Genomic DNA, 22,627 nt, shown 5'->3' with positions numbered 1-22,627 from the left:
CACAAAGCCATCAATTCCATCATCCAGATTATTAACAGATAATGTGTAAAGGAGTGGTCCCTACATTGACCCCTGTGGAACACTACTAGTCATGGCCAGCTTAATAGAAAAGGCATCTTTTATTCCCAGTCCTTGCATTCTGCCAGTCAGCCACTTGGTGGTACCTTGTTCTGCCATTTTATGAATGCTTTTCACTTTCTTTGAATTGGTTTCTCATCTGCTTTGAGCAATAACTACATTCCACCAGGCCTTCTAAGCAACAAAATACTTATTATCTAAAGATTTCAATAATTATTTGGAAGATATCTAGCACAATGTGAAATACCCTGGTTTATTAACATAATGCAGCTCCTCCCAGGCTACAGCAGGGTTCCATTCCTGTGAACAGGTCATAGCCTGTACAACTTCAGTTACAGCAGGTTTGCTAAAGCTCTTGGGAAGGGATTAAACTAATTTGGCAGGAGGATGGGAACCAGCGTGATAGGGCTGAGGACAGGGATGTTCAAAGTTCAAAGTAAGTGTATTATTAAAGTACATATATGTCACGATGTAGAATCTGAGATTCATTTTCTTGCAGGTATAGCAGCTTGTGGTTAATCCCATCTGGGGAAAGGCAATTCTATATTAGGTGTTCTGTAATGAACCAGATTTGGAAAGACAAACTAGTAGGGATAACAGCAGAATAGCAATGGTTGGAGTTTCTGGGAGAAATTCAGAAGGCGTAGGATAGATACATACCAAAGATGAAGTAATATTCCAAAAGGAGGCGAGGCAATGTGGCTGACAAGGGAGGTCAAATGCATATAACATAGCAAAAATTGGTGAGAAGTTAGACTCACAACACGCTGGAGGAACTCAGCAGGTTGGGCAACATCCGTGGAAACCATGAGTGACGTTTCGGGCCGGAACCCTTCGTCAGGACTGTAGGGGGAAGGGGCAGAGGCCCTATAAAGAAGGTGGGGGGAGGGTGGGAAGGAGAAGGCTGGTAGGTTCCAGGTGAAAAACCAGTAAGGGGAAAGACAAAGGGGTGGGGGAGGGGAAGCAGGGAGGTGATAGGCAGGAAAGGTGAAGAAAGAATAGGGTAAAACACAATGGGTAGTAGAAGGAGGCGGAACCATGAGGGAGGTGATAGGCAGCTGCGGGAGGGGGCAGAGTGATATAGGGATAGGGTAAGGGAGGGGGAGGGAATTACCGGAAGTTGGAGAATTCTATGTTCATACCAAGGGGCTGGAGACTACCTAGACGGTATATGAGGTGTTGCTCCTCCAACCTGAGTTTAGCCTCATCCTGGCAGTAGAGGAGGCCATGTATGGACATATCTGAATGGGAATGGGAAGCAGAGTTGAAGTGGGTGGCTACTGGGAGATCCTGTCTGTTTTGGCGGACGGAGCGGAGGTGCTCGACGAAGCGGTCCCCCAATCTGTGTCGGGTTTCACCGATGTAGAGGAGGCTGCACCGGGAGCACCAGATGCAATTGATGACCCCAACAGACTCACAAGTGAAGGGTTGCCTCACTTGGAAGTACTGTTTGGGGCCCTGAATGGTGGCAAGAGAGGAGGTGTAGGGACAGGTGTAGCACTTACGCTTACAGGGATAAGTGCCAGGTGGGAGATCCGTGGGGAGGGACGTGTGGACCAGGGAGTCGCGGAGGGACCAATCCCTGCGGAAGGCGGAGAGGGCCGGAGAGGGAAAGATGTGCTTAGTGGTGGGGTCCTGTTGAAGGTGGAGGAAGTTGCGGAGGATAATGTGTTGGATCCGGAGGCTAGTGGGGTGGTAGGTAAGGACAAGGGGAACTCTGTCCCTGTTGTGGTGGCAGGAGGATGGGGTGAGAGCCGAAGTGCAGGAAATGGAGGAGATGCGGATGAGGGCATCATTGATGACAGCAGAAGGGAAACCACTTTTGGACATCACTTTGGATGTCCAATCCCTATACACCTCCATTCCCCATGAAGGCGGCCTCAAAGCCCTCCACTACTTTCTGGATAATAGACCTCACCAGTTCCCCACCACCACTACCCTCCTCCGGTTGGCGGAACTGGTTCTCACACTCAATAACTTCTCTTTTGGCTCTTCCCACTTTCTTCAGACCAAGGGTGTAGCTATGGGAACTCGCATGGGCCCTAGCTATGCCTGCCTCTTTGCTGGTTATGTGGAACAGTCTGTGCTCCAAACCTATACTGGTACTGCTCCCCAACTTTTCCTTCGCTACATTGACGACTACATTGGGCTGCTTCCTGCACCCATGCTGAGCTCATCAATTTCATCGACTTTACTTCTAACTTCCACCCAGCCCTCAAATTCACTTGGTCTGTCTCGGACACTTTTCTCTCCTTTCTCGATCTCTCGGTCTCCATCTCTGGAGACAGACTGTCCACTGACATCTTCTACAAGCCCACTGACTCGCATAACTACCTCAACTATACCTCTTCCCACCCGCCACATGCAAAAATGCCATTCCCTATTCCCAGTTCCTCTGTCTCTGCCGCATCTGCTCCAAGGATGAGGTTTTCCGTTCCAGGACATCTCAAATGTCCTCTTTCTTTAAGGATCATGGTTTCCCTTCTGCTGTCATCAATGATGCCCTCATCCGCATCTCTTCCATTTCCCGCACTTCAGCTCTCACCCCATCCTCCCGCCACCACAACAGGGACAGAGTTCCCCTTGTTCTCACCTACCACCCCACTAGCCTCCAGTTCCAACATATTATCCTCCGCAACTTCCGCCACCTTTAACAGGACCCCACCACTAAGTCCAGCTTTCCCTCTCCAGCCCTCTCTGCCTTCCACAGGGATCGGTCCCTCCGCGACTCGTCCACACGTCCCTCCCCACTGATCTCCCACCTGGCACTTATCCCTGTAAGCGCAAGTGCTACACCTGTCCCTACACCTCCTCTCTTGCCACCATTCAGTATTTTCAAGTGAGGCAACACTTCACTTGTGAGTCTGTTGGGGTCATCTATTGCATCCGGTGCTCCCGGTGCGGCCTCCTCTACATCGGTGAAACCCGACGCAGATTGGGGAACCGCTTCGTCAAGCACCTCCGCTCCGTCCACCAAAACAGACAGGATCTCCTAGTAGCCACCAACTTCAACTCTGCTTCCCACTCCCATTCAGATATGTCCATACATGGCCTCCTCTACTGCCATGATGAGGCTAAACTCAGGTTGGAGGAGCAACACCTCATATACCGTCTAGGTAGTCTCCAGCCCCTTGGTATGAACATAGAATTCTCCAAACTTCCGGTAATTCCCTCCCCCTCCCTTCCCCTATCCCTATGTCACTCTGCCCCCTCCCCCAGCTGTCCACCACCTCCCTCATGGTCCCGCCTCCTTTTACTACCCATTGTCCTTTCCCCTATTCTTTCTTCACCTTTCCTGCCTATCCCCTCCCCCACCCCTTTATCTTTCCCCTTACTGGTTTTTCACCTGGAACCTACCAGCCATCTCCTTCCCACCCTCCCCCCACCTTCTTTATAGGGCCTCTGCCCCTTCCCTCTTCAGTCCTGGTGAAGGGTTCCGGCCCAAAACGTCAACTCATCGTTTCCATGGATGCTGCCCAACCTGCTGAGTTCCTCCAGTGTGTTGTGAATGTTGCTTTGACCCCAGCATCTGCAGGTTATTTTGTGTTGGTGAGAAGTTAGAGGAGTGGAAACGTTTAAAAGCCAACAGGAAACAACTAAAAATGTCATAAGGAGAAAAAAGATGAAACATGAAGGTAAGCTAGCTAATAATATAAAAAAGGATACAAAACATTTTTTCAGATATATAAAAACTAAAAGAGAGGCAACAGTGTATATTGGACTGCTTGAAAATGATGCTGGAGGGGTAGTAACAGGGGACCAAGAAATGGCAGACGAACTTTATGTCGGTCTTCACTGTGGAAGACAAGAGCAGTGTGCCAGAAATTTGAGAGTTGCTATTACTAAGGAGGAGGTGCTTGGGAAGCTTAAAGGTCTGAAGATAGGTAAGTCACCTGGACCAGACAGACTACACTCCAAGATTCTGAAAGAAGTGGCTGAAGAGATGGTAGGGTCATTAGTAATGATCTTTCAAGAATCAGTAGATTCAGTAAGAACTCTGGAGGACTGGAAAATTGCAAATATCCCTCCAGTCTTTAAGACAAGGAGGCAGGAAAAAGTAAATTATAGGCCAGTTAGCCTGACTTCAGTGGTTGGAAAGACGTTGGAGTTGACTATCAAGGATGAGGTTTCGGAGTACTTGGATACACATGATAAAATAAGCCAAAGTTAGCATGGTTTCCTTCATGGGAAATCTTGCCTGACAGATCTGTTGGAAATCTTTGAGGCAAGTGCTGAAATTACCAGCACCCTGGCGGAGATGTTTAAATCATCCTTAGCAACAAGTGAGGTACCACTATTTAAGAAAAGTTCCAAAAATAAACCAGGAAGTTGTAGGCCGGTGAGCCTGACATCAGTAGTGGCAAAGTTATTGTAAAGTATTCTAAGGGAGCAGATATATGAGTATTTGGATAGACATGGACTGATTAAAGATAGTCAGCATGACTTCGTGTGTGGTAGGTCGTGTATAAACAATCTTATAGAGTATTTCAAGGAAGTTACCAGGGAAGCTGATGAAGGCAGGGCAGTGGATACTCTCTACATAGACTTTAGAAAGGCCTTTGATAAGGTCCTGCATGGGAAGTTGGGCAAGATGGTTCAGTCGCTTGGTATTCAAGATGAGGTGGTAAATTGGATTGCACACTGGGTTTGGGGAAGAAGCCAGAGAGTGGTAGGAGATGGTTGCCTCTCTGACTGCAAGCTTGCCACTAGTGAAGTGTCACAGGGATCGGTACTGGGTCTGTTGTTGCTTGTCATCTATATCAACGATCTGAGTGATAACGTGTTTACCGGATCAGCATATTGACTGATGACACCAAGATTGGGGGTATAATGGACAGCAAGGAAAACTATCATGACTTGAGTGGCATCTGGACCAGCAAGAAAAATGGGTTAAAAGTGGTAGATGGAATTTAATGTAGACAAACGTGAGGTATTGCACCTCAATAGGACCAACCAGAGTAGGTCTTGCAGTGAATGGTAGGGCACAGAGGAGTGGGATTTGGGAATACAGTTCCATAATTCATTGAAAGTCGTGTCACGGGTTGATAGGGTCATAACAAAGGCTTTTGGCACACTGGCCTTCATATATCAAAGCACTGAGTACAGGAGATGGGATATTATGTTGAAGTTGTATAAGACATTGGTGTGGCCTAACTGGAGTAGTGTTTGCAGTGTTGGTCACCTGCCTAAAGGAAGGATGTAAATAAGGTTGAAAGAGTACAGAGAAAATTTACAAGGATGTTGCTGAGGTTATATGGAAAGACTGGACAGGTTAGGACTTTATTCCTTGGAACGTAGAAGATTGAGAGGAGAGTTGATAGAGGTACACAAAATTATGAGGGGTATAGATAGGGTAAATGCAAGCAGGCTTTTTCCACTGAGGTTGAGTGGGACTACAACTGGAACTCATGGATTAGGGGCAAAAGGTGAAAAGTTTAAAGGGAACATGAGTGGAATGTCTTCACTCCGAGGGTCGTTAAAGTGTGGAGAGAGATGACGATGCAAGTGGTACATGTGAGCTCGATTTCAATGATTAAGAGAAGTTTGGATAGGTACATGGATGATAGGAGTATAGGGCACTACAGCCCTAGTGCAAGTCAATGGAAGTAAGCAGTTTAAAAGGCTTGGCACGGACTAGATCGGCTGAAGGGCCTGATTCTGTACTGTACTCTTCTATGACTTTAAATGGCAAGCAGGATAGACAGTCAGTGGACGTTGTTTATTTGAATTTTCAGAAGGCATTTGAAAAGATGCTGCACATGAGGCTGCTTAACAATATAAGGGCCCACAGTATTACAGGAAAGATACTGGCATGAATAGAAGGCTGATTGACAGGAGGCAAAAGTGGGAATAAAAGGGCCTTTCTGGTTGGTTAATGATCAATAGTGGTGTTCCGCAGGGGTCGGTGTTAGTACCACTTCTTTTCATGTTATATGTCAATGATTTGGATGACAGAATTGATGGCTTTGTGGACAATTTTACAGGTGATACAAAAATAGGTGCAGGGGCAGGTAGTGTTGAGGAAGTAGCGAGTCTACAGAAGGATGTAGACAGATTGGGAGAATGGGAAAAGAAGCAGCAGACAGAATATAGTGTAAGAAAGTGTATGGACATTCATTTTGGTAGAAGGAATAAAGTTGTAGAATATTTTCTAAACGGGATGAAAATTCAAATATCAGAGGTGCAAAGGGACTTGGAAGTCCTTACGCAGGATTCCTAAAGGTTAACTTGCATGTTGAGTCAGTGGTAAGGAAGGCAAATATAATGTTAGCATTCATTTCAGGGGAACTAGAATACATAGCAAAAGCAAGGATATAATGCTGAGGCTTTATAAGGCATTGGTCAGACCACACTTGGAGTATTTTGAGAAGCCCTTACCTCAAAAAAAATGTGCTGGGATTGGAGAGATTCCAAAAGAGATTCAAGAGAATGATTCCAAGAATGAAAGGGTTAATATATGACAAGCATTTGATAGCTCTGGGCCAGTACTCAATGGAGTTAGAAGAATGAGGGAGAGATCTCAGTGAAACCAATCAAATCATGTTTAAGATCATGGCCTAGTGACCTAAACTGAGTGGATATGGAGAGGATGTTTCCTGTCATGGGGGAGTCTAGGACTCGAGGGGAAGCTTCAAAATAGAGGGACAATCATTTACAACAGAGATTAGGAGGAATTTCTTTAGCCAGTGGGTAGTGAATCTGTGGAGGCCAAGTCATTGGGTATATTTATAGTGAAGCTTGATAGGTTCCTGCTTAGTAAGGATGTCAAAAATTATGGGGAGAAGGCAAGACAATGGGGTTAAGAGGGATAATAAATCAGCCATGTTGGAATGGCGGAGCAGACATGATAGGCTGAATGGTCTAATTCTGCTCTTATAGCTTACGGTCTTGTAACACATTTCGTGTGTTTCAAGAAATGCAGCTGTATATTTCATTTCTAGCAGCATAAGATGTCTGCATCCCAGCTGCAACCAGAACATCCATCCAGCCAGTCTGTCAGATGCACAGTTGTATGTATAGATGGTATATACGTATGTCAGACATTCATAAGCAGGGGAGGATCTTTTTGTGCCAACTATAGCAGCAGTATCAAATTATGCAACGAATACAACCAAAATTATTCCTAAGGTTACAAACATAAACTTATTAGGACTGTACATCAACAGCAAATGATAAGACACAATAGTCTCTGAAGATCCACACAGAAAGTTCTCATTTGACTGGTTCAGAGAAGCTCTGCGTGCAAAGCAGGAGAGGAACAAACATCTGAAGGCAAGGAGTATGACTCCCACTGACCTGTGAATGGCCAGTTCTCGAAGCACATTGGAACAAGATTCCAGACTGACCATGTTCGCGTACAAGAGGGGAGTGAGATTGTGAATGGAAGCAAAACAATACATAAAACTATACACAAAAATGAAATAACACGAACATTGAAGGCGAATGTAGGGATGGACCTACCCCAAAGTTTGAAGCAGCGAAACGATCAGAGGCAGATACATTGGTAGAGGCAGTGGTGTGTGCATAGTATGCATTTATATTAGCTAACAAGGTACTCATTACAGCTGGCACTCCTGGACACATGTACTTAGAAGATAAACAAGCAAAATGCCTGTAAAGGCAGAAGCTTACAGTTAGGCATTGGACACAAATAGTACATTGCACATGTTTAAATTAGAAATAGAAAAACTGCTTTCTTTGCTACATTTTTAAAATATCAGCAAAATCTCATTTTGTAAAATCTGATGTTTAAAAAAAAACAAATATAAGCTTTTATAAAGCTATATTCCAGATAACGAAAATCAACTCACATCTGAAAAAAATACATTACCACTTCCTCAGAATTTAATTCTAATGGAAGGTATCTATGTAATGTCCCATTTCCCCCTCCCCCATCCTCCGGGATATATTTGCTTGAGATTAACAATATATGCAATTTTTTCCAAGTTACTTTTTACTTTTGACGATTCTAGTAATTTTGTACTTTAATATGAAGCATCCACCTTGAAGGTATTTTTTTTCATTCATTCTTTAGATGAGAACTCCACAGTCAGAGCCAGCATCAATGGCCCATCCCCAATTGCTAGCGGTGATTTGCCTTCTTAGAATGCTGCAATCCATGAGGTGTGGGTATACAGGAAGTTTCAAGAGATCTGGCATTGGCGTAGGAACAATGATATACTTCCAAGTCAGGGTGCTGTGTGACTTGGAGGGCAATGTCCAGATGGTGGGGTTCCCATCTTTACTTCCCTTGTTAATTAACAAGCTCTATAAATTCACTTCACGCAAACTAAATGAATACAAGATCTACTGAAATGATAACATTCGCCACATAATGTTTGTTTCAGTTTTCATTTCAGTTATGCCAGAATAACAAGCATGATTTTAATCCTGTCAAATTTTAATAACCCAGAGAGGAGAAGTTAAAACAGTCCAAGATATTTACCTGTTGACAGTCTTTACCATTTTATCATTTTCAATCTTAAAATAATCTAGTGAATGAATGGGCAAAGCAGCAACCAGAAGCCAGTCAGATCTTCCTTTATGCTTATGGGTCAACCCCTGGCTATACAATCAGGTCTTAATTGCTTCCTTAATAAAAAAACAGCATTCTTTGAGTTTACCTGGACGGTATAAGAATTTGGGTCAAAAGGGATTCAGGAGTAATGTGTATTTTTAACTTCCTTGGGGTCAGGAAAGAGGAATGCGTCTTTGCTCCTTCAACACACGGAAAGAATTAGGGGTCTCCGATCTCTTCTTTAAGCAACATTGGATATTTTTCAAAAGCCTTCCCCATGCTGTCAAGTTATTCTTTTCATGGTTGCTGTCAGGTACAATTTACACACACCTACCTGGAGCCTGCAGGTAGGCGTGTGTAAATTAACTCAAGGGATTTTAAAAAGGCAGGGCCTAACCTTGTCAAGTTCACACTGTTTGCCATCTGTCTCAGTTCCTACCCATCTGATCTAGCCCCAAATTAAGTTTGAGGTTAATCTCAGTTCTCAGACTATCATGTCTTTGAATATACGCCAGAATGTGACTGCTATATCACTGGAATAATTTGAGCTGCGTTACATTGCAACACTCTTCCATTTATTTCATTGTTTAACCATGAGTGGAAAAACACAGGTTTTATTCCTCCTGTCGGTTGTCACTAGTCTTCCTAAAAATTATATTTCAAACTTACGTCATTGCCTGGTAAATGGATTCTATTCCATAACGCATTGCAAATTCATCCACTATTTCTTGTGCAGTTTCATCAAAGTAAACCTTCCACGCTTCATCTCCTTTGGCATCTGGTATTTTTACAACACCACTACTCTGAAGATCTGTGAGACAGTGGAAAAGGTTCTGCAAAAGAGTAACAGCAAACAGCTTAGCTTTAAACTGTACGTAATTGTGAGCTAGTGCCTTTTTACGTTTGTACCTAATTGTTGATGCAAAGTAACTCCAGCTGTCAGTGATGATCCTGTTCAATTATTCATGGAAGAATAATGCACCTAAATTACTCAAAGTCACTAAGTGTCCTAACTGTTGGCAGTACGTATTTTCTGAAACTTAATCAAAAGCATTCTACACAAGCTGAATTATAATGTCATCAGAAGACAACATGAAATAAAGTGTAACTATTATAAAAATAAATATGCCTGGTAGCTTATCGCTCTAAAACATCACTGTCCCCCACCCATCATTGCGATATACTGCAGGAAGTTTCACCTGTCTGTTCATCAAATTAAGAATTAATTTAACTAATGCTATTTCTGCATCATCTGACCCAACTATAATGGCTGACATATTATATTGTAAGCACTTTCTTCCAGCTTTTCATCAGTCATACGATTTCCAAATTCCACTAGCTTCAGTTTTGTTCTGATTTTCAGACCTTACTTTGCTGCTTTCTTGCTTAGCTCTAACATCAAACCATCAGTAAACCATTATGCACAACCCTGTCAAATACTCCTCATATTCCCTCCACCTTGCCAACACAAATACACAAATGAAGCTAAATATTGCAAATGCTAGAAATCTAAAATAAAACATAACGCCCAGAAAAATAGTCAGCAGGACCAAAAACATCAATGGAGAGGTATATTTAACATTTCAAGTTGGTGACTTTAGATGAGGAAAGCCTATTTCTTTCAAAAACTATGCCTGAAAATGTTGTGTTGATTCCCAACTTAATAATATCTATTATTTCCCCTTTCTCTCTTACTAGCAGATACAACAAAATACTTCCTGTACTGGTGAAGTTCTTTAAATAGGTAAGCCATACTATGCAGGTCCAGAAAGTCTAAAATGGGTGATGTAGGTTGGTATAGAAGTGGTGTGTCAAGAACGCTTTTCATTCTGGGTCTGCTGCTACAGCTTTAAGTGCACCTTCTCATGGTTGAAAAAGGAGCTAAAGATTCAGCAAAAAGGGAAGGATGTGGAAGAAAATCACTGGTGGTTGCATATTGAAGTTTGAGGCTTGGAATTTAAGTGGTAATCAAAAAGTGGCTAGAGGAGGAAGTGGCTGACAAGCTGCCAAATTCAATGACCATTGATCTAAATAACTCCAATCTGATGGCACATACACTGATTTCTCTAACTTCCAGAAATTTCTACCCCTCCCCCTTATCTCTTTTTCAATTCCTCATCTTGGCTCCCCTCGTAACCCTTCCCTTCTCTCCACCTGCCCATCACCTCCTTCTCGTTCCCTATTCCTTTCCTTTTCTCCCATGGTCCAATGCCTTCTCCTATCAGATTCTTCTTTCTTCTGCCCTTTAATTTTTCCATTTGTCACCTCCCAGCTTCTCACTTCATCTCCACTCCCCCTCACCTGGCTCACCTGCCAGCTTGTATTCCTTCTCCACGCCCCCCCCCCCAATTTCTTGTTTGTTCCTTCCCAGTTCTGATGAAGGGTCTCAGCCTGAAACATCAACTCTCTGTTCCCCTCCATAGATGCTTCTTGACCTGCCCAGTTTCTCCAGCAGTCTGGATTTGTTGCCCAATTCTACTGTAACATTTTTTCTATTTCTAGAACAATGTTCAAAAAGCACAGAGATGCATATCATCCGAATGACAAGAAAAATGCAACAGTAGCAGATGACTGAAATGCAAGAAATAGCAGGAAGCACATGCCAAATAATGTATAATGTACAATGTCTGATTACCTTAAATGTATTACCCTTATGCAACAGAACTCATACACAAAAGCGAATCAAAACAAACAGTGACCATACTCTGTGCATTGTGGTAAATTCTCAATCCAGATGCTTTGGTACTTTAGACAAGGGGAAACCAAAGTTTCAACACAGTTCAGCTTTCTTCAGAGTTAAATTGCTTGAATAATGTTATTGCTCCTTCAAGAAAAGAATGACAATGGATACACTTCCAAAAGAAACAGTGACAAGAACTAACAGTCCCTCATCAAGTACAACATGGCTTAAAGCAGCATAATCCTCTCTCTTCCTCTATCTTGACACCAAAAAAAATCTGCTCTGTATCTGGTATAAAATTTATATTTTCCTACATCTATCATTTTGGTTTCTCTGTGTGAGAATGGCAAACTGAGCACATATGAGCTGTGAACTGAAATTCATTACGGAAAGCGAGGGCAGACAGGGCCAGACAGGCACACACACAATTTCTTTTCTCATTAATTAAAGCTGGATTTAAATTCAGACTCCAGATGCTCTAATGTACTTCGTGGTCACGTTTTGACTTGGATAATTAGCTATTATCTTCAAAATGCCTTGCTGACCGGCTTCCTATTTTTCACATTACAACTGAATATCATTATTCAGAGGGTACCAGCTATATTTTCGTATACAATCAAAAACAGCTTGGTAATATGTATATAAGCAATACACAATACCATCAGTAATATTAACCCTGATCTTCAGCAAATAAATTAAAAATAATGTAATGTGTCAATTTATGTTTTAAATCATAATTAATTGTGCTTCACTCTCAGTTAATTGCCATGTATTATTTCAATGGATATTCAGTACTGTATTTATCTTTACTTGTACAACTTTTGAAATTAAAATAAATGACAGCTTTTATGATTTTTCAGTCAACCAAACATCAGGGAAAGGGAGGAAGGTATCGAAATGCTGAACTTACTTCATGCAGACAGGTATATTGAATGTGGTAAGGAGCAACTTTCTCTTCACCTTTGATTTCAACACTGATTTGCAATCGAATAGCACCTGAGACTGCGGATTTATCTGTTCTTTTCTCTGTAAAGGAACACATGAACTCACACCATTTGCTCTTAGCAGACATTTGTATTAACCTACAAGTCACCACAAGACAGAGGTCAGTTTTAAGACCTCTAATTAATGGAAAAATGATAAAAATGCTTCCTAAAATTTGCCCAAACAAGATTTTAAACAGTGGCTTGGTGGGAAATTAATAACTGATTAATCAAAGACCCTGATTAATAGCAATTAGTTATTTTCTTCCTAAAGGACCACATCCCTATGTGGCAACAGAATGATACAGAATGTATAACACATAAAATATAATTATATAACATTTCCTATTCCCAAAACCGATGATTAAAATTGGGAAAGCTGCATTCTGGGTGTGCATTCAATTATTTACTCTCAAGAGGAAACTATCTAGGACAATCTGCAGGAAATTGCATCCCCATGTGTCAGTTCCAAACAGCCTCTGTAAGGATTCATTAAAAAATTTTATACTGCCTCAGTTTGCTCTCCAAATAGTAACCTCACTTGTTTGGAGAATTCTTCAAATATATCACAGAGCTCTGGCACAAAGAAACCAGGAATTCTGAATCATATAAACCCTTAAGAAACCACTGTAACAATTTGAAGTCTGAATAATTTTACCCAAGTGTGAAGTAACATTGCCAATAACTTGTCAACAAGATTCAATGGTAGTACCATCAGACTGACAAAGTACTATTGTTCTGCAGATATTTAGTTTTTGGATTCATTTCTGGATTATGGATTTTTTAAAAAAAAATTTCAGCCATGATTGACTACACCTAGTTCAAAACAAACACTACTGTACTTGCATTTATACAATATTTAATGTAGAAACATATCCCAATGTACATTATCAAACAGATTTGAATGGCAAGGTTGATGAGTAGCTACTATATATTATGCTGCTTTGACTGGCTGTATTCATGTATGGTTGAATAATAAACAAATTTGAACTTGAACTTGAAATAACGATTGTAAATTAAGCATTTTAAATCTATGCAGTCATAGTTTCAATCTCGATGTGGAACATTGTTGCGGCTGATTAGATCAATTTTGAGTTAGAAGCTATTATTAATTATGTTGATCATTGAAACTACAGGTTTGACTTTACCTGTCACTGTTTTCGGTCCCAAAGACAACATTTGTTCTCTGTCTACTGATTCCATCCTCTTTTACAACCTTAATATTGTATCTAATCTTGAGATCAGCCAGCTGCCAACATGTCCTTGCATCATTATCAACATTTTAACATTGCTGGATTATACCTCTGCCTGTGCTGATCCTTTATCCGTTCCTTTGTTTTCTCTAGTCTTGACCAGTTCAACATACAACCGTGGCCTTCCATCAACTACCCTCCTGAGGAAGGGTCTCGCCTGAAAAGTCAACTGTTCATTTCCATAGATGCTGCTGAGCTGCTCTAGCATTTTGCGTGTGTAACTACCCTCCAAAGCTTTGCTTACCGTGTCCAATTCATACAAAACACTCCTACCATTTATTCATTTACCACAGACCTTAAAGCAGAACCTTTACTTTAAAACTCTCATCCTTGATAAAATTCTTCACAGTAGTTCCTCCTCTATCCCTTTGACCTTACTGAACCCTATAATCTTTAAAGTTAACTACACTTCAACAATCCTGTATTCTTTAGCATGTCAAATTTAGTCCTACCATCATTAGGAGTCATGCTTTGAGTAATCAGCTCCCTGAACTCTGGATTTATTGCTTTAAACCAATGCAACCCTTCTTCTCCTTAAGGTGCTTTTTAAAATGTACCTGTCCTCACCAATAACTCCTTACTTGGATTCTTGGCACCAAGGACCAGAGCAAAAAATAAATACAAGCCACGTTTGCTTCCATGTGCCAAGCTATTTCACCACTATGTTCTTCTCAAGTCCATTTCATTGTGCACTGTACGACCATAGTCATACTTTATTGATACCGGGGGAAATTGGTTTTCGTTACAGTTGCACCATAAATAATTAAATAGTAATAAGACCATAAATAGTTAAATACTAATACGTAAATTATGCCAGGAAATAAGTCCAGGACCAGCCTATTCGCTCAGGGTGTCTGACCGTCCAAGGGAGGAGTTGTACAGTTTGATGGCCACAGGCAGGAATGACTTCTTATGACGCTCTGTGTTGCATCTCTGTGGAATGACTCTGGCTGAATGTACTCCTGTGCCCAACCAGTACGTTATGTAGTGGATGGGAGACATTGTCCAAGATGGCATGCAACTTGGACGGCATCCTCTTTTCAGACACCACCGTGAGAGAGTCCAGTTCCATCCTCACAACATCACTGGCCTTACGAATGAGTTTGTTGATTCTGTTGGTGTCTGCTACCCTCAGCCTGCTGCCCCAGCACACAACAGCAAACATGATAGCACTGGCCACCACAGACTCATAGAACATCCTCAGCATCGTCCGGCAGATGTTAAAGGACCTCAGTCTCCTCAGGAAATAGAGACGGCTCTGACCCTTCATGTAGACAGCCTCAGTGTTCTTTGACCAGTCCAGTTTATTGTCAATTCGTATCCCCAGGTATTTGTAATCCTCCACCATGTCCACACTGACCCCCTGGATGGAAACAGGGGTCGCCGGTGCCTTAGCTCTCCTCAGGTCTACCACCAGCTCCTTAGCCTTTTTCATATTAAGCTGCAGATAATTCTGCTCACACCATGTGACAAAGTTTCCTACCGTAGCCCTGTACTCAGCCTCATCTCCCTTGCTGATGCATCCAACTATGGCAGAGTCATCAGAAAACTTCTGAAGATGACAAGACTCTGTGCAGTAGTTGAAGTCCGAGGTGTAAATGGTGAAGAGAAAGGGAGACAAGACAGTCCCCTGTGGAGCCCCAGTGCTGCTGATCACTCTGTCGGACACACGGTGTTGCGAGCACACACACTGTGGTCTGCCAGTCAGGTAATCAAGAATCTATGACTCCAGGAAAGCATCCACCTGTATCGCTGTCAGTTTCTCCCCCAGCAGAGCAGGGCGGATGGTGTTGAACGCACTGGAGAAGTCAAAAAACATGACCCTTACAGTGCTCGCTGGCTTGTCCAGGTGGGTGTAAACACGGTTCAGCAGGTAGACGATGGCATCCTCAACTCCTAGTCGGGGCTGGTAGGTGAACTGGAGAGGATCTAAGTGTGGCCTGACCATAGGCTGGAGCAGCTCCAGAACAAGCCTCTCCAGGGTCTTCATGATGTGGGAGGTCAGTGCCACCGGTCTGTAGTCATTGAGGCTGCTGGGGCGCGGCGTCTTCGGCACAGGGACGAGGCAGGACATCTTCCACAGCACAGGAACCCTCTGGAGCCTCAGGCTCAGGTTGAAGACATGGCAAAATACTCCACATAGCTGAGGGGCACAGGCTTTGAGCACCCTGGTACTGACACCATCCGGTCCTGCAGCCTTGCTTGGGTTGAGACGTTTCAGCTGTCTTCTCACCTGTTCAGCTGTGAAGCCCACCGTGGTGGTTTCATGTGGGGAAGGGGTATAGTCATGACAGCAGGGTGGGGGACTGTGAGAAGGGGTAGAAGCAGAGAGTGGAATATGTGTTGGTTATATTCTATTCAAGTCTATTTATATTAATCAACAAAGCCAGATTTAGCCACCAGCCATATTCCGATTCTAGCAAATGCTTTGTAAGTTTGAATGCATTAAAAGTTGATCTGCACATTCAGTGTGGCTGTGGTGGTTGTCAGTAAGCATATTAGAATACATTCTAACCCGGGAGATATTCAAGAACAGCATAAAATTAAGAGAGCCAGCTGGAGATCTTAATGGAAGAGAATATTCTAAGCTGATTTTTGAAAGTGTCAAGCCAAGTAATGACTTCATGCTTGCTCTTTTTCCACCATCTGGCTAAGGTGCAGTTCTAGTTTATTGGAAAGAATAATAGGACAAGGGCAAAACAATTATGAGAGAATGTGGGATAAAGTATGCATGTCTTAATAATAAGAGATTAGGTGCTGAGGGAACGAGGAAGGTGTGATGAGGAGGATTACGTATGTATTAGGATACTATCTTTAATGATTTCAGCATAGCCCTGGATATGAAGAGCTTTGCGATATTAGTGTGAAGCCTCCAGAAGTACTTTGTGTGAAGGAATGGTAGAATAGATGCACAATAGCTGTTGGTATCTGAAGGATATATGCAGCTTTTGAGACCAGTGACATAATGGTCAGATTATGGTATCAGAAAACACCTTGATCATGCATCACTCCACCTAGGTTCTCAGAACTGCATATCTGGCACTGACAAATTCCTCATGTCATTTTGCAACATATGTCTGGAGTGTTCTCTGCCCCCATATGGAATAGAAAATCCATCTGCACCAGGCCTTCCAGCAAGCTTTCTCAATGTTGTGCCATACTAGCAACTTCCACCGGCACATCAAGCTGCCTCCGCATGCTGCAGGCTGACATTTAGTGCAGTCGGGATTTAACATGGTAATCCAGAGATAATCCACAGATTCAAATGCTGCCAGACCGGTATTCAAATCCAGTTAAATATTTACTCTGAGATATAAAAAACTAGTATCAGTAACGGAGACCATGAACCAATAAAATCGAAGCAACACACACAAAAATCAGGTCTGCCCTGATGAAGGGTCTCGGCCCGAAACATCGACTGTTTACTCGTTTCCATAGACACTGCCTGGCCTGCCGAGTTCCTCCAGCATTTTGTGTGTGTTGCTTTGAATTTCGAGCATCTGAAGATTTTCCTCGTCTTTGTCATAAAATCTATCTGGTTTATTAATGGGAGGAATTCTGGCACCTTCACAGAGGATGCCTTTCGTGCGTCTCCAGACATACAACAAGAACAGAAACCATGAATGAGTTACCATATTATTAAATTCACAAGTCCAATGAACATACTGTTCATATGCTTCCTCTCTCTACTTTTCATAATTCTTTCTTACCAGTGTTAGATGCTTTTCAATGGTAATCATTACAAAACTATTCAAGATTGTTTAATGACATTCAGTACATAAGTAAATAATTGTTACTCAGGATCCAACAGAGCACAAAAAATACACAACAAATAGAAAAACATAAGATAGCTTATATACATAGAGTGACCGAATGTCCATAAAGTGACGCTAAGCACAAGGGTCTGTACATTAGGGGGGACAGGAAATGATAGTAGTGGTTTGGAGAGTATGGAGGCGGTGGGTCAGAGGGTATGGAGGGAAATGATAGTAGTGGTTTGGAGGGTATGGAGGGGGTGGGTCAGAGGGTGGAGGTGTTGATCAGCCTTACAGCTTGGGGAAAGTAACTGAGTCTGGTGGTCCTAACGTGATGCTACCTTGCCTCTTTTCTTATGGGAGTGGAACAAACAGTCCATGAGCGGGGAGGGTGGAATCCTTATCATGTTCCTAGTCCTTTTCCAGCACCTTTCTGTATACATGTCTTTTGATGGCAGGTAGGCTGGTGCCAGTAATGTTTGGTAAGTTTTGACTACCCTGGTGTAGAGCCATCCTGTCTGTCACAGTGCAGTTTCTGTGCCATGTAGTGATCTAGCTTGTTAGGATGCACTCCACTGCTTATCTGTAGATTGATGTGAGTATGGATGCGCAAAGTCCAGCTTTCTTCAGCCTTCTCAGAAAGAAAAGGTATTGGTGAGCTTTCCTGATTGTGTGGAATGTGGGACCACGAGATGTACACTCCCAGGAGTTTGAAACTGCTCGTAGTTTCCACTGCTGTGCCGCTGATGTAAAAAGGGGTGTGAGTGGTGTGAGTACTCCTGAGACTGATAACCATCTCCTTTATCTTGCTGACATCGAGTAATAGGTTATTTGCCTGGTTCTTCCACCTTCTCCCTGTAGGCTGTCTCATTGTTGTCAGTAATGAGCCCCACCACCTGACAATGCGATTACTCAGGAGATTGGCCATGCAGTCATGTGTGACCATAGTGGACAGCAATGTGCTCAGCACACAGTTCTGGGGGACATCTGTGCTGGGGTTGATGGGGAGGGAGGAGAGGTGGTACAACCACACTATCTAAGTAAGGTCTGTCGGTTAGGAAGTCCAGCACACGGTTGCATAGTGGTGTATTTAGATGACTGAGGAGTAGGAGTTTGTTCACCATGGACTGTGGGACAACAGTGCTGAATGCTGAACTGAGATCCAGAAACAGCATTTTGACACTAGGGCCTTGTTTTCTAGATGTGTCAGGCCATGGAGCTCATACAATGCCTCTACATCACGAGAGGTTAAAAGGTTCTTGATCAGTTGGGACAGCAAAGGTTATTAGCAGAAGGCAGGAGAATGAGTTGAGAGGGAAAATAAATCAGTTATGATTGAATACTGGAGCAGACCTGATGGGCTGAATGGCCTGATTCTACTCTTGTGTTTTATGGTCCTTTGACACTGGAAAATTCAATGTTTGTACAATTGGGATGTTGACTACCCAGCTGCTCCTCTAGGTTGCGTTGGGTCTCATCCTGGTAGTAGAAGAGGTCAAGGTAGGACTGATCAGTGTAGGAGTAGGAAGAGGAATTGAAGTGACATATCAGGAAGACCAATGGAGAGAGAGAACAGGTGCTCTGTGAATTGGTACCCAGTCTGTGCATGGTCTCACTGAGAAAGAGGAAACTACATCAAGAATAAAGAATGTGGTTGAGAACATTGTGGGATATGGACTTGAATCTTCCTCACCTGGAAGGGCTGTTTAGGTTCTGCATAGCAGTGAGGGAGGAAATGCTGCACCTTCTGAGTTTTGGGGGAAAGTGCCCAAGGTCAAGTAGGGGTGGGTGGGGAGGGATGAGCAGAGCAGGGAGTGAAGGAGAAATGGTCCCTGTGGAATATGGAAAAGGGTGGGGAGGGAAAGATGTAGATTGTGACAGAATCTCATTGCAGCTGGTGGAAATGACATGATGTGCTGGATGTGGTGACTAGTAGGGTGAAAACGGGAAAATAAGGGAACTCTATCTGTTCCGTCTAGAGGGAGGTGGGGTAAGAACAGATGTTCAGACATGTGACATGGGTTTTATAACTTACGAGTTTAGGTTGCCCCCATTAGGAACGCTGAGATTAAGAAACAACATCTTATTGTATTTGGTGACACAGTTTCACTGTCCATTTTTCACATTCTCACAGTATTTTAAGTGATGCTTACTCGTGCTTCACCCCCTACCAGTTCCACATCCTTTTCACAGCTTGATATGTTTGTATCATCATATCAATGAAATCTAACGTTGAAGTTTCCATGCCTACACAGAATATTTAAAAATACAACAGCATTTGAAATTTGGCATGTAAAAATATACCAAATTGCCCAGAACATCGTTTCACTCACCCAGATTATACCAGACATCCATTTCTCCACTTAGTGTCCGAACCTCAATGATAGTTTGTCCCAAGAAATCATCAGATTCCCGTTTTAGCCTCTGTTTAACACGTGATTTAATATCATCATCTTCATCCCACACTCTTACTTTGATACGATCAGAGGAATTGTGGCATTCACTACGTGAAGAGAGAAAACAGATTTGCACTTGTAACAGACACCAAAACAAAGCATCAAAAAAAAGTTCCTCAGTAGTTCAATAGTCTATTTATTAATGAAAAAAGAATGTTCTTGAATGTGCTCCATTCCTTGGTGATTCCCAGTATGGATTATGGATGTATTGGGGGATCAGGAGGAATACTGAGGTATACCTACACTAGTAGACTTAATATTTGTTCTAACCTGCAAACAACCTTGCACAAAGTAGTTGGAATTATATTTCTCCCCAAGGCATGAATGTTTTAATAAGACTCAGGAAATGCAAGAGCTCTACAACTTTGTCTTAAACAATAAACAAATACAATGTTAGGTTCAAAGGTAACTGCAACTATATATGAATACATGACATATTCTCTCTTTGTGGTGTTTCTTTCCCAGAAAGAATGAACATCATTAGAATATCAAATGAAGTTGTAACAATGACTGCCAACATGCTATCATACAATGTAACAGCTATTTTTAAATGCAAAATGATCGAAACATTGACAGGCTTTCTTACGTCAAACTCTCCTATTTAGCAGCAGGCTAAATGGAAACTGACACAAATTAAAATTAGGATGAAATTTTAGAATTTAGGAAATAGAATTGGGAACAAATTCCTAGAATAAAACAATGTAAGGAAAATCTAAATTGGACAATGAAGAATATCCAAACTCTCAAAATTATCCAAACTCTCATAAGTTTTATTACAGTGCACTTTAAGGTCAAGCCATTTCTTTTCTGGAGAAGTTTTACTAGCCCGGGCCTAGGATATAAGAGTATAACACCACAAGATATAGTAACAGAATTAGGCCATTTGGCCCATCGAGCCTGCTTTGCCAATTCATCATGGCTGATCCATTTTCCCTCTCAGCCCCTATCTCCTGCCTTTACCTGAATCCCTTCATGCCCCAACTAATCAAGAATCTATCAACCTCTGCCTTAAATATACCCTTACGATTTGGCCTCCACAGCCACCTGTGGCAATGAACTCCACAGATTTACCACTCTCAGGCTAAAGAATTTCTCCATTCTAAAAGGACATCCCTCTATTCTGAGGCTGCATCCTCTGTTCTTAGACTCGCCCAGCATAGGAAATATCCTCTCCACATCCACTCTATTAAGGCCCTTCAACATGTGATAAGTTTCAATTAGGTCACCACTCATTCTTCTGAATTCCAGTGAGTAGAGATCCAAAGCCATAAAATGCTCCACATATGACAAGCCTTTCAATCCTAGAATCATTTTTGTAAACCTCCTTTGAACCCTCTCAGCATATCCTTGCTTAGATAGGTAGCCTAAAATTGCTCATAATACTCCAAGTCAGGCCCCACCACTGTTTACAAAGCCTCAACATTACATTCTTGCTTTTATATTCTAGTCCTCTCAAAAAGAACGCTAATATTACATTTTCCTTCCTCACCGATGACTTGACCTGCCAATTATCTTCATGGAATACTGCGTGAAGACTCCCAAGTTTCTTTGCACCTCAGATTTTTGAATTTTCTCTCTATTTAGAAAATAGTCTACACTTTTATTTCTTCTAACAGGTGTATAACCATACACTTCCCGACACTGTATTCTATCTGCCACTTCTTTGTGCATTCTGAGACCTTCTGGAGCCACTCTGCTTCCTCAAAACTACCTGCCCCTCCACCTATCTTCATATTTTCTGCAAGTTGGGCCACAAAGCCATCAATTCCACAAAATACTTATTCAATTTGTCCGCCATTTCCTTGATCCCCATTACTACCTCTCCAGCATCATTTTCCAGCGGTCCAATATCTATTCTTGCTTCTCCTTTTCATTTTATATATAAGACCATAAGATATAGAAGCAAAATTAGGCCATTTGGCCCATTGAGTCTGCTCTGGTTGACTCAATTTTCCTCTCAGCCCCAATCTCCTGCCTTCTCCTCGTATCCCTTCATGCCCTGTCCAATCAAGAATCTATCAACCTCTGCCTTAAATATACATAAAGATTTGGTCTCCACAGCTGCCTATGCCAAAGAGTTCCACAGATTCACCACTTTGCAGTAAAATTCCTCCTCACCTCCATCCTAAAAGGACACCCCTTGATTCTGAAGCTGTGTTCTCTGGTCTTAGACTCTCCCATCATGGAAACATCCACTGTATTAAGGCCTTCAATCATTTGATAGATTTCAGTGAGGTCACTCCTGATTTTTCAGCACATTCTTTCTAACAGTTTCAGCACATCCTTGCTAACATAAGGGCCCAAACTCCTCACAATATTCCAAGTGAGGCCTCACCAGCACTTTATAAAATCTCAACATATATATGAAGCAACTTTAGCTTTCCTTTTTAATACTATAGCTTACCTTCATATTCCACCTTTTCCTCCTTTATGACTTTTTAGTTGCCTTCTGTTAGTTTTTAAAAGATTCACAATCCTCTAATTTCCCAATAATTATTGTCTATTATATGCCCTCTCTTTGGCTTTTATGTTGCCTTTGACTTTTCTTGTCAGCCAAGGTTGCTGTTATCCTGCCTTTAGAATATTTCTTCATTAGGATACATACATATATTCTGTGCCTTCCAAATTATTCCCAGAAATTCAAGCCATTGCTATTCTGCTGTTAGCCTTGCTAGTGTTCTCTTCCAATCAATTTTAGCCAGCTCCTCTCTCCTGCCTCTGTAATTCCCGTTATTCCACTGTATTACTAATACATCTGACTTCAGTTTCTCCTTCTCAAATTGCAGGGTGAATTCTATCATATTATGATCATTGCATCCAAGGGTTCTCTTACATTAACCTCTCTAATCAATTCCAATTCATTGCACAACATCTAATCCAGATAGTTGATCCGCTAGTGGGCTC

At 42.2% G+C, this 22,627-nt stretch overlaps 1 protein-coding gene across 3 annotated transcripts in view; it reads right to left on the bottom strand.

Annotated features, from left to right (window-relative positions):
* LOC140194974 (protein unc-13 homolog B-like) overlaps positions 1 to 22,627 on the bottom strand; it is a 520,982-nt gene that overhangs the window by 101,479 nt on the left and 396,876 nt on the right. For all 3 annotated transcript variants that reach the window (XM_072252479.1, XM_072252480.1, XM_072252481.1), the window contains exons 17-20: positions 19,601 to 19,770; positions 12,187 to 12,302; positions 9,266 to 9,429; positions 7,540 to 7,690 (exon numbers count right to left, since the gene is read on the bottom strand). In XM_072252479.1, coding sequence (XP_072108580.1) covers positions 7,540 to 7,690; positions 9,266 to 9,429; positions 12,187 to 12,302; positions 19,601 to 19,770 — 601 coding nt within the window. The remainder of the gene's footprint in view (positions 1 to 7,539; positions 7,691 to 9,265; positions 9,430 to 12,186; positions 12,303 to 19,600; positions 19,771 to 22,627) is intronic.

Source organism: Mobula birostris, chromosome 3, assembly GCF_030028105.1.
Source record: "Mobula birostris isolate sMobBir1 chromosome 3, sMobBir1.hap1, whole genome shotgun sequence".
In the NCBI taxonomy this organism is placed as follows: domain Eukaryota; kingdom Metazoa; phylum Chordata; class Chondrichthyes; order Myliobatiformes; family Myliobatidae; genus Mobula; species Mobula birostris.
Note: the sequence above shows the minus strand (reverse complement) of the source record. Positions and strands in the feature narration are given on the sequence as shown.